The sequence below is a fragment of the Erithacus rubecula genome (assembly GCF_903797595.1).
Source record: "Erithacus rubecula genome assembly, contig: scaffold_804_arrow_ctg1, whole genome shotgun sequence".
Lineage (NCBI taxonomy): Eukaryota > Metazoa > Chordata > Aves > Passeriformes > Muscicapidae > Erithacus > Erithacus rubecula.
Genome location: NW_027635533.1, coordinates 1 through 17,971, shown reverse-complemented (window position 1 = coordinate 17,971; position 17,971 = coordinate 1). Strand labels below are relative to the sequence as shown.

Genomic DNA, 17,971 nt, shown 5'->3' with positions numbered 1-17,971 from the left:
CAACCATCCATCCTGGGTCGGGCACGGTCCTGTATGTGCAGGAGCCGGAGCAGCAGAACAGGGACCCTGAGCCGACCACCCCCTGCATGGATATGTCGTGGCAGTCCTGGACGTGCCTGTTGGTGCAGCTGCTGGCCACAGGCACTGTCCTGGGATGGCGCCGCTACCGAGGGCGCTGGAGAGGCTGGAGAAGGGTGAGGGATGGGGGGTCAGGCAGGAAGGATGGGCTTGGACCTCTTGGGCAGCCCTTTGGCCAAGGCCCCATGGCAGAGTGGAGCTGAGCCTCTGGCTGGGAATCAGGCCAGGGCTGAGCTCAGGGACAGCCCCAGGCAGAGGCAGCCAGAGCTCTGCTTGCTGCAGCCTGGCCAGGCCTGGCTCTCTTGCTCAGAGGCCAAAGGCAGCCCAGAGAGGGGCCCTGCTCTGCCCCTCTGCCCCTTCCATCGGGATCCCTGTGCTTTGCCTTGCAGAATCGGCGCCAGAGGCCTCGCAGCAGCAGCCCAGGACAAGGTTGTTCCTCAGAGCTGGTCCAGCTGCTGAGGAGCAACCACACCCTGCTGCAGGAGTTCCTGGAATGCTGCTCCCAGCAGAGGGCCCAGAACAGCAGAGCAGCACAGGGGGCCAGCCGGAGCAGGAAGAGCAGGAGATCCTAAATCTCGCCCAGAGCTGACCTCCAGCTCCAGCACGGCACACAGAGCACAGCAGGGAATGGGTGACCCGTGCCAGCCCGGGCACGGCGACATTCCCCATCGTAGGCTTTAGAGACCCCCCATCCTTACCTGTAGCAACCCCCACCACCTTTTCCACCTTCCCCTTAGTGTTCCTGTTCTACATGTTCAAGTTAGGCATTAGGCTGTTACCCCATAGTCCCCCGTAGTGTAGATTTTAGAGTAGTAAAGTTAATAAAGTTCATGTTCTCTGCACATCCTGTGTTGTTTGCTTGATATTCCATCCAAGAGGGGACACAGAGGGATGGGTTTGAGCAGGAGCTCCAGACTGCCTGCAATGGAGAGCCTGAGTGCAGCAGCAGCATTTGCAGGAGTGCAAATGGAGGGCAGCTGGAAAGAAGATGGTGGGCAGTATTCTCCTGCCTCCATCTTCCAAGGAAGAGTCAAGTCAATCCCTGTCTGCGCTCTGCTGGGAGGGTCCCTAAAGGCTCCAGGAGGTGTCTGGGTGGCTCCAAAAGGGGCTTGCAGGACCCTGGGGCACCAGGGAAGGAACAGCATCATCCCAGGAATGCTGTGAGAGATTCCCCAGAGCGGCCCAACCTGGGGCCCGGGCAAGGGATGGATTCAGGCAGGCAAATACATCCAGGGGCTGCCTGGGCTATGGCAGTGAGGCCCAGCCCTGTTTCATATCTTTCTGCTCTTCATTTGTATTTAGTCCTTTGTATTTATCTTCATGACCCTCACAATGGGATTAGATTTGTCTTTCTTTCAAGACAAAACCTTAGTCATTTTATTTCCAGTAAACAACCATGTGTATTACCAGCTTAAATGACTTCTTTCTGACTTACTCTGATTCTTGCTCCCTTACAGCAAGATGCATCAAGCACCTCTGTTAAAATACAGATGCCTCCCTGGAAAGAGGACAATCTTGCTATTTTCTGAAGAATCTTAACTTTGATGATGTACCACATTTTACAAATCAAACCCCCCAAGGCAAGTGTTACGTGATCACAATTGTAGAAGTCACCACTGGATCATTAGAAACCCACCCTGTACCTCACACTACTACTCAAAACACTGTCTGAAGCCCAAAAAAGCAAGTCCTATAAAGACACAGCACCCCTGAGAGAAACTTCAGACAACAGGACCCATTTCAAGAACAGCCTTACAAACACCTCAGCCAAAAACCAGGATATTGAATAAATAGATCATATCCCTTATCACACACCAGCTGCCAGGAAAGTTGAACTGTACAACAGACTACTTAAAATTACCCTAAAGGCACTTGGCAGGGAAACATCCAAAAATTGAGAAATGAACTTAACAGAAGCCACCTAAACAGTCAACACCTGAGAGTCCATCACTCAAGCAAGTCCTGCCCAGTCTGAAGCCTTGCACACAGTGCATGGGGATAAAGTTCCTATAGTACACATAAAAGGTATTTTAAGACTGTTTAGATTAGGCCCACCTCAAGCAAAGGCAAACCAATCCGTACAATTGTTTTTGCTCAAAAACCTAGTTACACTTAGTAGGTAATGCAGAAAGATAAAGAAACCCATTGAGTACCACAGAAAAGCCTAATCTTAAGTGAGAACTGTGTGTAAAGTTTCACTGTGGATAAAAATATATAGCAGAGTTGAAAGAAGATATTAATTAAGGTAGGATGCAGATGGTAATAGAATAAGGAGTAGATCATGTCTTAAGTTGCAATGCAAGATGCAAGCAGAAGTATACATTCTATCACCATCTGCTGAAACCAGGTGGAGCAGGGCTCCTTATCTCTTCCATGACCCATCCCTCACAACTCCTCCCCACAAGGAGTTATACCTTATGGGAGATGCCCCAGCCAAGGAGAAAAGCCAAGTATTTCCAGACTAAATAAAACCTAAAATTTGAAACATCAGAGTAGCCTTTCCCACTAAATTCCCAGAAGAAGACCAGGCCTATCTTCATGACTACCAGATGTTAAAAAAGTAACTACACCCTTCCCCAAAATCATTGCTTCAACAAAACCACATTGGTCCCTCCAAGAAAACTACAGGTACCATTATTCAGACTGTAACCAACACCCTGAGCAACAGGGTTACAGGCTGCATTCTGACCTTGCCAGTGTTTTGGTCCTTATATTACTATACTTTTATTTTCATTTTCCCAGTGAAAAACTGCTATTCTAAATCCCATATCTTTGCCAGAGAGCTCCTTAATTTCCAAGTCATATTAATTTAGAGGGAGGGAGTTTACATTTTCCGTTTCAAGAGAAGCTCCAGAGCTCCTCAGCAGACACCTGTCTGTCAAACCAAGACAGTGCCCTGCTGCAGCTCCATCCCCATGGCAGGATCCGCGCTGGATGATCCCCAGGGACCCCCGGTGGGCAGAGCCCCCCTGAGCCCTGGTGCTGCTGATCCGTGTTGGGAAGACACCTGGCTGGGGGCTGCACACCCTCCCCGTGGCCTGGATTTTCTCTGCATTTCTCTTTGTCCTTCCCAAACACCCAAAACCAGGGTAAAAATAGAGATGTTAAATAACGACCTGCTTGGGGACACGGGGGGATCTTCCAGGGGATGCGGGGGACGCTCGGTTCCAGGGATTTGAGGGGTCCTGGGAGGGACCTGGGGGTTGCTCAGGGCGTTGGGCACCCCAGTTCCAGCGGCTCTGGCTGCGCTGGGAGAGGAGGAGGAGCGGGAGGAAGAGGAGGAGCGGGAAGAGACGGAAGAGAAGCAGCGGGAGGAAGAGGAGGGACACAGGAGGAGCGGCAGGAAGAGGAGGAGCGGTTTTGGAACCACGCTTTTCTCCCGGCTGGTCGCTGAGGCCGCAGCTTCCCCGAGTCCGGCAGAATCGCCTCCCAAAATCCCGCAGGTGAGCGGGGAGGGGGAGCTCGCCCCAAATCCATCATTGGGAGCTCCGGGAGGGTTTTATTTTGCGGTCCAGGGGATGTTTGGATCTTGCAGGAGCCCAAAGCCAAGCCGGAAATGGCCCTGGCGGGATTTTGGTGGCTCCTCGGCTCTGGGGATCCCCGGCAGAGCCGGGGCGGGGGGGGGGGGGAAGGCGGGAGCCCCGGAGCGGGGAGTGAGCAGAGGGGCAATCCCGGAGCCGGGGGACCCCCGGCAGCCTGGAGGGGTGCGGGAGGTTGGTGCTGAGCGGGCTCCGGGCCCCCGAGGCTGAAAGGGGCGCTGACTGCTCCAGCTGCCCTTGGGCAGCGCCACCATCAAACCCAACGCGCTCAGCCCTTGTTTTCCCCCCAAACCAGGATTTCCCAAACCTCGGCTGCATTGAGGAGGAGGAGGCCATGTGGACGAGGTCGATGCTTCGGGAGCCGCAGGCAGGTGAGGAGGAAGTCAGTGCCCCTTTCCCCCTGTGTCCTGCTCCATCTCCCAGCCCAGCACGGCCCCGGCTGCAGCACAGCCCTGGGGGGATCTCCTTGCCCTTCCCTCTGGCACGGAGGCAAATCCCATCCTCTCCTTGTCCTTCCTCCCCCAGACAAGGAGCTGAGCAGGGACAGCAGGGAGGACAAATCCCCGCGGCACAGCCTCGGGCAAGAGGCCGTTTGCAGCGGCTCCACGGCGCAGGAATGCAACGGGGAGGAAAAGCCCCGCAGATCCCGCAGCAGGAGGGGCTGCAAACGCACAGCCCGGGGATCCCAGCAGGAAAGAGCCAGCCCGGGCCGGGGAGGCGGCCGGAGCTCGGAGCTGGGGCTGCGTGAGCAGCTTCACCATGGGGAGAAGCCCCACAAGTGCTCGGAATGTGGGAAGAGCTTCAGGTGGAGATCAGAGATGATCATACCTTGGAGAATCGAGACTGGGGAGAGGCCCTACGAGTGTGATAAATGCAGGAAGAGGTTTGAGAGCAGCTCCAGCCTTCTGAAGCACTGTCGCACTTAGTGGGATGAGAGGCCCTTCTGCTGCTTCAACTGTGGCAAGAGCTTCCAGAAAAACTCCAACCTCATCAGGCACCGACTCATCCACACTGGGTAGAGGCCCTATGACTGTCTTGAGTGTGGGAAGAGCTTCTCCAGGAGATCTCACTTGACCAGACACCAATGGAGTCTCCACTGAGAGAAGCCCTGTGAGTGCCCTGAGTGCAGGAAAAGTTTCGTGCTGGCTCTCTGTGACCTGGATTTTCTTTGCATTTCTCATTGTCTTTCCCAGACACCCAGTACCGAGGTAAAAATGAAGACATTGAACTAAGACATGCCTGCACACACAGGGGGATCTTCCAGAGGATGTGGGGGACCCTGTGTTCCAGGGACTTCAGGTTTCCTTGGGGGTGTCTCAGGGCTTTGGGCACCCCAGGCCCAGCGGCTCTGGCTGCACTGGGAGATGCTGACGGAGGTTCTGGGGCAGCTGATCAAGGACCCCCTGCCCTGACACCCTCCCCGTTTCCCCCTGACCCAGCTCCCGCTGTCCCCTGTCCAGGATCCTCCTCTCCCCACTGTCACTGCCCTTGCCCTCAGCCCATTCCCGTCTCACACCACTCCTGCCCCCGTCCTAGTTCAGATTCCATTCCCAGTATCATTCCCTGTCCTGTATTCTCTGCCTGGTTACTGTTCACATATTCCCAGTCCCATATTCCCAGTCCTGTTACCCTTCTTGTTTTCCTGATCCCAGTCCCATTCCCATATTTCCATTTCTATATTTCCAGTCCCCTTCCCATATTCCCATTCCCAATCCTGTTGTCCTATCCCCATGTCTGTTCCCTGTCCCATATTCTAAATCCCCATCCCATATTTTCTCCCCAGTTTCTATTTCCATATTCCCTGTTGTGTTCCCATATTTCAATTTCCTTTTCCTGTTTCCATTCCAGTTCTGATGTCCCTTTCCCAGTCCCCACTCTCAGTCCCTGTCCCCATTCCTGGTTGTTGGAGAGTGGAACAGAGAAGCCTCTCTGACTCCCTCCAAAAGAGAACAGTATGCAAGAATTAAATTTAAAATATTTTGAGAAATTAAAATACAGGAAACCACACACACATTAAGTAGAGGTCTAAGTTTTAGTTTAAGGAATTAGAAATATTAAGTAGTATAGATGTGAAATAGAAGTTTAAATCTTAGTGTGAAGTGCGTAGAAATATGTTTTAAATACCATAAAAAGTAAAAGCTGTGGAATCTCCTATGAAATACTGGCTGCACTGAGATATTAAAAACTTAGTTGTAGACAGAATAAAATTACAGTAGGAATATTTTATGTATTATTCCCATAGAACAGATAGGCCATGTGCACAAGTTATACATAAATTTAGCAATTACAGAATGAGAATTCTAATAGATTTAGGAGAAATTCTTCAGGTTCTTAGTGAAACAGGGGATTGAAGGGTTAAATAGAATGAAGAGTAGAACATATGATATCAATTACTGTGTACCTATAAGGAAAGGAATACACATAGGAGACCCCTGATTTATAGATTTTGCTGGGCTTGCAAAATGAAGGGGGTCCCTCTTCGTAAAAGTGCAGAGTCTGCAAAATATCACAACCGAGAGACTACAGCGCATGCGTAGAAAGACAAGGTGAGAAGTTCAACAGCGAGGAAGACTGCTGTTCTTCATCATTTCCAGCCCACCGACTCATCTAGAGACCACCGACCCAATAAACTACGCAGCCGCAATGAATATGCAGCTGATTTCCATACGGAGCGGGGAACAGGCGGGGCAGATAATCAATATGTACAGGCGATTTAGAATATGCATGAACTTCCTAGATAAACAGAAGATTAGAAATCATGTAAGGTACGCAGGATTTGGGAAGATGCTCTCCCCCTGCGTCCAGCGCTGAATAAAATATGTACCTACTCCACAACTTTATAGGTTGTGAAGTTTATCTCCGTGCTTCATCCAGTGCAGGCAATGTGCTCTGGGTCTTTGACAGAGCCAGGCTCCTGCACAGCTGCAGCTGGAGGCACCTTAGAGAGAAGCACAGAGGAGGAGACCCAGAGCTGCCCCTGCACTGCTTTGCCCCATCCAGAGGACTGAGCACAAATGCCCAACAGGAGGACGATGCTCAGAGCAAACTTGCACCAGAAGCAGTAAAATAGGCAAAGGTGGCCCCTTGCTGTTTGCGTCCCCTGGGCGCCCTGGGGTTCTGCATGGAATGTTGGCTGTGCCCGTAGCAACCGGCGTTGTCTCCTCCTGCTGTGGCCGTTGGTGGAACGCTGGTGGAGCAGCGGTGCAGCAGCAGCTGCAGCATCTGCTCCTCAGTGCCCCTGAGCACACACCTTCTGGCCTCAGCGCCAGCTCCTGCCTCTGCATCCACACCCTCATCTCCTCGTCAGCCGCCAGGCATCCCCGCAGCACTCTGCCACTCCCCAAGGTAAGGAAATCCCCGTTTGCCCCCAAACCACCAACAGAAAGACAGGAGGCTCCAGCTGCCTGTCCCACCAGCCATGACACCCATGGTCTGTGCTCACTTTCCCCAGAGCAGGATACACATGACAGTGGGCTCCAACTTCTCTAGGAATACTGATGCCTCCAGTTGAAATGCAGACCATTCCCTAGGTGACGCAGAGAGGTGTCATGGGGCAATTGCAGATTCTTATCCACTGATGATCCCATTCAAAGTGCTTGGTACCCACTGAAGTCCTAAAACTATGTTGCCGTGACACCAAAACCATCTGCTCCTTACTGAGGAGTTCAGGGCTTTGGTGGCAACAAATCCTCTTGTGCTCTGGCTCTGCTCACACTTCCACCAAAGCTTTAAAACCACAAAGATGGAACTTCTCCTCCATGATCCCTGCTGTTCAGGACATGCAAGCAGTTGCAAAAGCTTGTCCTCCAATACTGGCTTTCACCTACAAAAACCAGTCTAGTTACAGCCATTATTATGTACTTACATACTTTCCTCACTTACAGATACATAATCCTTTGATATCTTTAGAGATTTTTTCTCTGCCACCTCCATGGGATCTCTTTTCTCTAGAGATATTGGTACACATTTCTTGATGTTTTTCAGTGCTTGTAGGGCTGGTTCTGCGTCTCGGTCAGAGGCAGCCGTGCAATACCACCTTGTGTGGTTCTTCTCAACAACACAATCACAGTATCACCAAATTTGCATGGTTGAAATAGATCCACAAAATTCCTGCACAGGACAGTCTCAAGAATCACACCCTGTGCCCAAGAGCAATGTCCAAACAATTCTTGAGCTCTGGCAGCCTTGCTGCTGTCACCCCTTCCCTGAGGAGCCTGTTCCAGTGCCCAAGCACCCTTTGGCTGAAGAACCCCTTGCTCATATTCCACCTAAGGCTCCCCTGGCACAACTTCCATGCCGTTCCTTTGGGTCTTCTCGCTGGCCCCAAGACTGAAGGCAGCAGTGCATGCCTTCCTGCTTCCCCTCTTGAGGATACTGCAGCCATCTGGGGGTCCTGCCTCAGAAGTTGCAAGTGAAATGTAGCAATTACAGCAAACGGAGGGTTGTTGGGACAGAGGAATTGGTGGTTTGCGATGCTGAGGATGAGAAGGAAGGCTCCTGACACATGGCGGCAGAATGATTTTTATCTGCAGCATTCTTTTCATCTCTTTCAGGTGGAAAGGAGAGGCACCATGAAAAGGAAAGCAAGAGCCCCCATTAAGCCGTGAGTTTTAGGGATTACAGGATGGCAAATTTGAGGACTGGCCAGCAGCAGAACTGCTCTTTCAGAGTCAGCTGGGATGGGTTCAAGCCCGTGGCTCCACGGGATGTGTCTCTTGACACACCACTTGCCTTTCTTACCTTTGCTTCCTTCTTGCTTTCAGAAAAATCAACGTTGGCAGTGACTTTCAGGCCGAGCTCCCCGAGCTGCAGAGCAGACCGCCCAGTGACGATGAAGAGCCTGCATCCCTGGTCTGGAAGCCCTGGGGGGATGATGACTCTGACATGGACAAACCTGACAGAGGTGGCTGCCCAGCTTTTCTTCCACCCCTGAGATATCTGCATGTGTAAAACTCTCCTCTTTTGCTCAAAAGGCAGCTTTGTGCATGCTATGCTTTTCTCCTTGTCTCAACTATCGTCCCACGTGGCCATGTTAGAGGCAAGGAGAATGCTCTGTTTGTGCAGCAGAGCAGAAAAATGAACAACTTTCCTGTTCTCAGACTTGGTTGGCACCATTTGCCACTGGAAGAAGGGAGATTGGCAAATGCATCATTTTAGAGAATATGGTTTGAAGGGAGAGCCAGCACTAAATGGGCCCTTGCTTCAGCTGCCCCTTTCTTTGCTCTCCTTTTCATGCTCTCCAACCTGCTGTCTTCTGCTCCTGCGCTTTCCTTCTCCCTTGTATCTCATCCTTTCCCCTTCCTTGGCTCCAGCCTGACTTGCGGTGGGATTTTGTTGTGCTTGCAGTAAGAGAACTGTTGGACATGGCCAGCTCCCGTGGCTTTCCCAGGGCAGCAGCTAACCTGGAGCTCGCCCTGCACTGCCTGCACCAGGCACGCGGCAGCGTTCCGGTAAGGAGCGGCTCTTTGGGCACAGGGAAGAGGGGACAGGGAAGAATGACTAAGGCCTGGCCACTGGGACAGCCTTTCCTGGCTGCTCCTTGAAGAGCAGAGTTAAGAAGAAGCGCAGCTGCCTGCTGTGTCTCCTCCACCTGTGTCAGGGCTCAGCCCAAATGGCTCCGGCAGGGACAACATCTCTCCTGGAGGCACTGGCCCAGGGTACCAAAGCCTGCTGCCTTGCAAACCTCCGGGAGATCTTGGTTCTCCAAGACATTTTGGGGTGGATTGAGGGAAAACTCCCAGAAGCCTCAGCAAGCTGAGACAATTCTGGGTGCAGGAGGAGCAAAATGCTGGAGTTGGTGAGCCACATGCCACTCTTGGGGAGCACGACTAAAGGACTGGGTAGCAAAAAGGAGGGATTGGCAGCAAATCACAAGGTTTGACCCATAAGAGATCCAGTGGAAGGAATGCCTGAAGAGGCAAAGTAGATGAAAGGCAGAGTTTATGTTTCTTGGCTCTTTTGCATGTGGTGGGGCAGCTGAAGCCTGTGTCCCTTTGATCTTGCAGGAGGCTCTGGAGATGTTGCTCTCAGGGGGACCTGCGACACCTCAAGGCCACCCCTTGGCTGATTACCATTACGCAGGTAAGCAAAGCAGAGCTTGTTCCTTCACTCACAGCTGCTGCCGTCCCCTCAGCTGCCATGTCAGGCGTTGACGCTTCAACGGCAACACCTGCACAAGGTCTCGTCTTCTCTGGGGGCGGGGAAAGCAGCAGCATCCAGTCCTTCAGCCTGACTCCTTTCCCGTGCTTTTTTCCCTGGGCAATGCCTGCTCTTGCCTTCCTTACTTTCTGAGGGAGCAGACGTGCACAGGTGAATGATGGATAGTGCCGATTGCCTCTTGGTGGCCAGTGGGATCTACCTCAAGTGGCAAGAAGCATCAATTTACCTGCTGCTTTTATTTGCCAGGCTCTGACAGATGGACTCCTGAGGAGAAGGAGTCCTTCCAAAAGGCTTTTCGCACCTATGGCAAGGATTTTAATCTCATCCAGAAGCAGGTAAAGCCATAGGATGTTCTTAACACTGGCAGATCATAAGAGGGAAATGTTGCTTATTTCTGGTTCCAAATACTGCAATTCAGTCTCGCTCTTCTCCTAGATGAAAAATATTGGAATAATAAAGATATGGGGCATCCCTTTTCCTGCGGATGAAAATCCTGTGTGAAAGCAGTGATTGTGCCTCTCCAACCCTTTCCTCCAAGCTCTTTTGGAAGACACAGGTTTATTCTGTGACATTTGTCGCATGCTTGTGCTGCTGCTTCCTCAACATATTGTGCCGGGAGGACTGGAAGGGAAAGAAAAACTGTGCTGGGTGGATTTGTTGTTGATCTGTGCATCATGTGTGTTATGCATTATGCAGCATAATCCACGGCTTTCCACGTGGCAGAATGCCTCTTTTACTCCCTATTTATTTCATTCTATGCCCTACTCCACTTACCCCATGCTTTTACTTCCTCGTTTACCCCATCCTCTACTTCTTCTCCCACCCACACTACAGGATGGCCATTTCACATTCCTTCTTTTTCTCTTCACAACAGATTCCAAGTAAGACTGTGGCACAGTGTGTGGAGTACTACTACTCCTGGAAAAAAGAACACAGACTTGCCCGCACTCTTGCTCAGGTGAGTGGGAAGAAAGTCAAGACAAGGCAGCAGTGTCAAGAACCTGAGTGAAGGGGACAAAACCTGCTGGCGAGCCATGTGAGACACAGCTCTGCCAGGTCCCATGCCCTGGGAAAGGCACAGCAGATGCTGCCATGATCTTCATTGTGCTGCTGCTCTGAAATAGGGAATTCTGGAGCATCCCTTTGACCCAACCAAGCAGCACCTTCACCAACATCGGCTTTGACTCTTTGTAGACTGGTTTTTCAGGGACTGGCACCTTCACTGATGCCAATCAGATCCTTCATTTCCCACCGCTTGCTAACATCTCCATTCCCGGCTGCATTTGTGGAGGAAACATAGGGATAGAGAGATGTTAGGCAGAGAGGTATATTAAAAAAATGTCGATCTGAAGACACGGACATATTTAAGTCAGGCCTGTGGGCAGTAGAAAGGAGGTGTTTTTTCCTGCAAGGTGCTGTGTTGACACCCCACCAGCACAGCCCACCTCCAAATCCAGGCATTTTCTCAGCTCTTCAGGGTTTGGAGCAATTTCCTTAGGCCACGAGATTTTTGCGCTGGACGCTCTGATTTCCAGCTTTGTGGGAGGAAGGAAATATTGATGAGGATCCTTTATTTTCCAGACGGTGCGTGAAGCAAAGAGGAGCCAAAGCCCTCCCAGAAAGGAGCCTGGGGAGACAGGCAAGAGAAGGCGCAAGAGGGCCCGCAAGGCGGAGTGTCCCTGCTGCCAACCGGCCCAGCCGCCCCGCTCGGCGGGAGGCCCCTTTCCCTGCGGGCAGTGCCAACGGTGCGCAACTTCTTCCTCTGGCTGCTCACAGCCCGGCCCTGGCACTAAAACACGCTGGCCCTTCCCAAAGGCACCACGGGGCAAGCCCAGGCCACTTGGGGGATGGCCCCTCGCAGCCGTGCTCAACGTGCTTCCAGCCCACTTTCAACCCAAACTGCTCACTTAAAGCCCAGCATTCAGACTGAAACCTTGCCGTGCCCCAGCAAGGCACAGCTCAAACAAGTAGGAATAGGCACACCAGAGCTTGCTTTGATGCTGCTGCTGGAATTCAAAAGAGGTTGAGGCAAAAAGAGAAAAAATCGCAAGGAACTGAAACAACAAAGATTCATGGTGCTGAAAAATTCACCTAGGTGTCTCAGCCTGGAAAGACAGAAATACATAGAGAAATGGAAATCTGGGAGATGGGTTTAATGGTGTGCATTGAATGAACAATGGATGGTTTGTTTCCTATCTTCCAGGGTGTTTGCAACCACGAAGGGGAGGAACGCACACAGGAGAAGACATCACCCACAGAAGGAAGCAGAAGAGCCTCTCGCTAAGAAGAGAAAACCAAATTAGCCCTGCAGCTGTCCAGGCCTAGCAAGAGTTATCCATCAAGAGGAATAGATGGAAATAGGATGGTTTCTGAAGATGTTAGGCTGCTTTATTTTTCCCTTTAGTTTACTAGATAGGCATTTCTCAATTGATTAGCTAAGATTTGTTAGTATTATTAGAATTTGATTAGTAGTATTAAATTTATCCGTAAATGTAGGAGGTTTGGTGTTATTGGCTATGTTCCTTCTTTCCTTATTTAGTCTGTGTTAAGTTAAAAGCTGTCTTGTTCATTAAACCAAAGTTTGTTCCGTTTTGTCTTTTGTCTGTATGAAATCCTCAAGCAATGTTTGTTCCATTTGTTTGGTGTCACAAACACAGCATTTGCCCCGAGAGAAGAATCTGGGCACGTGCCTCCTCCCGCAGGCCCAGCCCCTTGCTCAGCTGGCGGGACTTACAAAGGTTGTCCCCATTCCTGCCAATGGAATATCGGTGGGGTTTTAATCCTTTGATTCCTGAAAATCTCACCTGGGACTGCAAAGGGAGGCTTTGTTTAATTCAGGCAATTGGGTCTAAATGACTTGGCCTTGTCTCACTATGCTTGCAGGGATAAAAGCTGCGGGCTTTAGTCCTTTAACCCAGCAACAAAGCTTTCCTGAGTTTTGGTGCACAGATGGACTTGGCCACATCCAAGGACTTTTCTAACCTCTCTGATTCTGTAACATTAATAGCCACGTGCACTAAAAAGAAAGCAGTAGTTCAGTTCAGTTTCTCCTGAAAGGACCAGCCTCCCACTCTGGGCCTCGAGCAACCTCCTCATCCGAAGCAAAGCGCGTGTGAACATTACCCTCTCACTTCTCACAGCTTTGGCATCTGCACCAAAGAAGCATCAAACTCGCCCCTTTAGCTGGCCCAGGAAAAGGCATTCCCTGGCCAGGCTTTGGGAGCAGGGGCTGGGGAGCAGGGAAGGAGGGGTGGCAAGGCAGGGGCAATTGCCAGGCTGCTTCTGGGACACTGACACAAGCTTGCCCTTGTCTGATGGAGGCAGGCAGCATTTGGAGTTTACAAAGTATCGGCTTTGCAGTGGGCCTTGTTACAGCTGCCCCCTCCCTTTGCTGCTGTCTGTGGAACAAGCAGCCTGGGAAGGAAGCAAGATTTGCTTTACTTAACCTCAGGCAGGAAAGCAACCAAACCTGCTGGGTTTTGCCGTATCTGAGACATAAGTAGGAAAACAAATGGGAAGACCATTGGTGTGAAACAGGAATTCTGTTACTGTTAGTCTCCTAGAGGAATCCAACAGGCTTTTGAGATGAACATTTGGCTCCTTCAAGGGAGCGGGAAGAAAGACCTAGGAATTCTGCATCAATCCCTTGCTAAGGAATTGCTGCTGGCCTGTCCCCATCATTTACCCTGGAAAACAACCTGTTGCTCCAAGTTTCAAGGAATGAGTGTTGAGCTGAGAGACCAGCTCAGGACCCCAAAGGAGGGAAAACACCAGGCGACATTATTAGGCACCAGACAGTTTAGAAAGGGGCAGCACGAATGCCTCCACTTAGAGAGAAAGCTTTGGAGTTGGTTCTCCACAGAACAACTTGCAATTTCTTGCTCCTCTCAGAGCCAAAAGAAAGGCAGCAGCACGAGTCCTTCTGCTTCTCCATGAAACAGGGGATTGAAGGGTTAAATAGAATGAAGAGTAGAACATATGGTGTCAATTATTTAAGGAATACACATAGGAGACCCCTGATTTATAGATTTTGCTGGGCTTGCAAAATGAAGGGGGCCCCTCTTCGTAAAAGTGCAGAGTCTGCAAAATATCACAACCGAGAGACTACAGCACATGCGTAGAAAGACAAGGTGAGAAGTTCAACAGCGAGGAAGACTGCTGTTCTTCATCATTTCCAGCCCACTGACTCATCTAGAGACCACCGACCCAATAAACTACGCAGCCGCAATGAATATGCAGCTGATTTCCATACGGAGCAGGGAACAGGTGGGGCAGATAATCAATATGTATAGGCGATTTAGAATATGCATGAACTTCCCTGATAAACAGAAGATTAGAAATCATGTAAGGTATGCAGGATTTGGGAAGATGCTCTCCCCCTGCGTCCAGCACTGAATAAAATATGTACCTACTCCACAACTTTATAGGTTGTGAAGTTTATTTCCGTGCTTCAAGAAAAGTAGAAGAGGGATTGAAAGCAGTAAGGTTATATCGTAGTAGGGGTGCATATTAAGGGAGACACTGAATAGGTGAAACGGGAAGTCTGAACCTTCCAAGTGCCTCAGCCAGTGAGGAGAGGGAGAGGGAGATGCAGCTTGGAAAATGAGGCGGCGTTTTAGAGACCGCATGGCAAATGCCGCATGGCCTCTAACTTTGTTCGTTAATAAAATCACTTTTACAGGACTCTTCTGTCTCCTTTGGGCACACAAACCTCTGGCCATGTGAATTTTCCCGCACAGCCCCGGGGCCTCTATCAAACATGCCTTGCCCGGCTCGACCTCCTGCCGGGGCTGCAGGAGGCTCCCGGCTCCACCCCGCACTCACCGCCAGCTCCCAGCGCCCGCAGCTCCCGCTCACCCCGAGCTCCCGGCGGTTCAGGGCAGCAGCGGCTCCTTGGCCCGATGCCCGGGCCGGGCCCAGCGCCGGAGCCGCTCCTCAGACGAGGGTTCCGAGAAATGGCGGAGCGCAGGGGAAAGATCGCGCACAGAGCCCGCCCCTCGCTGCGATTGGCTGATTCTGCCGTCACTCCTCCTTCTCGCGCGCTGATTGAGCAAAACCGGGACAAGCCCGACCCCGGTTCCGCTGCTGTCTTGGCTTTTCTCCTTGGCTGGGGCATCTCCCATAAGGTATAACTCCTTGTGGGGAAAAGTTCTGAGGGATGGGTCATGGAAGAGATAAGGATCCCTGCTCCACCTGGTTTCAGCAGATGCTGATAGAATGTAAACTTCTGCTTGCATCTTGCATTGCAACTTAAGATATGATCTACTCCTTATTCTATTACCATCTGCATCCTACCTTAATTAATACCTTCTTTCAACTCTGCTATATATTTTTATCCACAATGAAACTTTACACAGTTTTCACCTAAGATTAGGTTTTTCTGTGGTTGATTTTAGCACGTGTCTTACAGTTATGAATAACTTGAAAAATGCAATTTATAATTAAATCTGCTTTTCTGTTTTGTGCCTACTCATAGATGACATTTTTGCATTGATGGCTTGATGCAGTATGGGCCTCTTTAGCTAGGAACAACTCACCCTTACATCGTTAATTCAAATTTATTTGTGACATCTCTATTTTTGCAGCTTGATCTACTTGCTCATTGTTTTAGTGTTCTTTATTAGCCTGACTTTTGGCCATCTACATGATGGACTTTTACAGATAGTTTGAGTGGCAATGTTTTTCCACTCATCAGTGGCATCAATTGGTTTTCCTTTAGATACTAGCTGGCCTGTGTTTCCTTTCTAGCTAACTCCACAGAGCATTGGTTACTATTTATGATTCAGTATAAAGGTGGAGCTCTGGCCAGTTGTCTCTGGTCTGGGTGAAGGTTTGTTGCTGTTCAGGACCACAGCTGGAATTGTTCTTAGGGTGAGCAGGCAGAGAGGGCTCACAATGTGGCTGCACTCAGGAATGCATTCTCTAGGAACCTATGGCCCCTAGGAAAGCTTGTGTTTCCTTCTTGCTGGTTGGTGGAGACACTGTGATGATCTCATTGATCATTTCAGTGGGATCTGGCTCTGTCCATCTTGCCACTCTACTCCCAGGAACTGGATCTCTCATTCAGGTCCCTTGACTTTGCTCTTCTCGATGGTGAAACCTCCTTCCAGCAGAAGTGTTCCAGTGTGCTCTGATCCTGCTCCCAGTGGGTCCCAGTCCCAGCCCCCGTGTATCCCAATGGAACCCTGTGTCCCATTGGATCTCAACTTGTCCCAGTCTATCCCAGCCTGTCCCAGTCCATCCCAGTCCCTTCCTGGCAGCTGCCCCCATTTCCCGAATCCTGCCCCTCCCGGCCCGGAGCTGCCACCGGACAGCCCCCCAAGATGCTGCCGGGGGTCGGGGGCTTCGTGTTGGGCTTCGTCTGCCTGGGCTGGGGCTTGGCCTCCACTGCAGGAGAAGGTGAGGGGGGGTCCCAGGGGGTCATGTCCCCCCTCACAGTGCGTGTGACTCCTCCGTGTCCCCCCATGCCGGGGTCACCCCCTTTTCTCTGCCCCAGAGCTCCTGACCCAGCTCCTGCTTCCCCCTGGGAGGGGCTTTGGGGAGCCCAACTGGGACCTCTTGAATCCCCATTCCTGGGCACTGGGACCCCCCCGCATCTCCTTCCCCAGCTCCGGGACTCCATGCACCCCCTTATCCTGGTCCAACACCCCCCTGCACCCCCTTTTCTGGGTATCCTCGTCTTGCAGCCCTTGGATTCCCTGTTTTCTTTACCCCGGGGACCCCCAGACCCCCATTCCCCTCCATGCGTTCCACCCTGCACCCCCTTATCCAGCACCAGTAACCCTGGCACCCCTTTCCCGGCCATCCCACCTCTCCTAACGCACACAGTCCCCTTCTCCTTGACCCAGTGACCCCCTGCACCCCTATTCCTGCCTTTCCCAGCACCCAGCTCCTCCTTCCCTCAGTACTGAGGACACCCTTGACCCCTATTCCCGGCCATCCTGGCTTTCCCAGCCCTGTGCTGCAGGTGGGAACACCGGGGACCCTTGGAGCTCCCTTTGCTGCATACAGGGAACCCCTGCTGCAGGAGGTTTCCGCCTGTGCCCTCCCGTCCCACGGCAGCGTCCGCGGATCCCATGGGTTCGCCAAGGACGGCCGGGAATTCCTCTCCTTCCAGCTGCGATCCGGGACATTCGTGGTGGCCGCTGGCGCTGCCCAGGTCACCAAGACATGCTGGGAAACTGAGGAGATTGAGGCTGAGGAATTCACAGATGACCTGGGGCACACCTGCCAGGAATGTCTCTGGAAATATGGCAGGGATGAAACCAGAAGGGGAAGAATCCCATGGAAGCTCCCTCCTGCAGTGCTCTGCCTGGGGTGTTCTGTGCAGTGCGGCAGACAGTGAGAAACACTCCTAGGCTGTCACTCATCACAGCTCTCAGGGTTTTGGGTGAGATGCTTGCAGCAGATCCAGCGCTGAGGGGAGTTCAGGAGGGTCACTTAGCATTTGGGGTCCCCTGGGATTTGCAGAGAACGCCCCGGTCCCCCCAGGATCTCCCTGAACACGCTGGCGCTGCCCGAGCGCAGTGAGAAGGTTCATACCCGGCACGGGGTCCCAGCTCTGTCACCGGCACCGCCCAGGTACCCCCAAAACCTCCTGGGAACCCCAACCCCCCCGGGGCTCCGCTGCTGGAATCAACGGGAATGGTGTTGCACTTTTAAGTGCAGTTTCAGTGGGGCTTCCAATTGACGGCTCTTTAAAGCGGCGATGGTAGGGACAATCCCTAAAATCCACCCTGGGGGACAAAACATCCCCTACAGCGGGTTGTAGTGGGGGCTCCCCTACAAATGTCACTTTAAGCCGTCATGATCCCCCCTTAAAAGGGGCCTTTGGGGCTGCGGTCCCAGTTCCCTCCAGCTGATCCCAGTGTCCCCACTCTCTCTCAGTGCCTCCCAGTGAGTCCATCTCCTGGTCTATCTCCACGATGATTCTGGGGGTGTTGTGTGTCGTCTTGTCCCCACCCCTTCCCCGGCCTCGATGTCACTGTGCCCCAGCCCAGCTGCTCCCAGTGTTCCCAGTAAAGCTTCCCAGTTTGCCCCAGTCCCGTTTATTGTGCAGTGGGACGGGGGAGACTCGGGGGTCCAGGTGGGGAACACTGGGTGCTGCGAATCTGCCCGGCAACCGGTGAGTCACCAGAGCTGCTCTCTCTGATTGGCTGACTCTTCTTTATCGCATTGCTGATTGGCTGAGGAGA

General features: G+C 51.9%; 1 protein-coding gene across 1 annotated transcript; it reads left to right on the top strand.

The window, feature by feature from the left end:
* Positions 1-3,951: 3,951 nt before the first annotated feature.
* LOC306816693 (zinc finger protein 541-like) lies at positions 3,952-12,079 on the top strand (the record flags this gene model as incomplete). Its single annotated transcript, XM_079333127.1, has 10 exons — positions 3,952-3,988; positions 6,763-6,962; positions 8,171-8,220; positions 8,381-8,520; positions 8,964-9,067; positions 9,623-9,698; positions 10,023-10,111; positions 10,651-10,734; positions 11,358-11,521; positions 11,980-12,079. The coding sequence occupies 10 exons, from the start codon at positions 3,952-3,954 to the stop codon at positions 12,077-12,079; spliced, it is 1,044 nt and encodes a 347-aa protein (XP_079189253.1).
* Between the last annotated feature and the right edge of the window lie 5,892 nt (positions 12,080-17,971).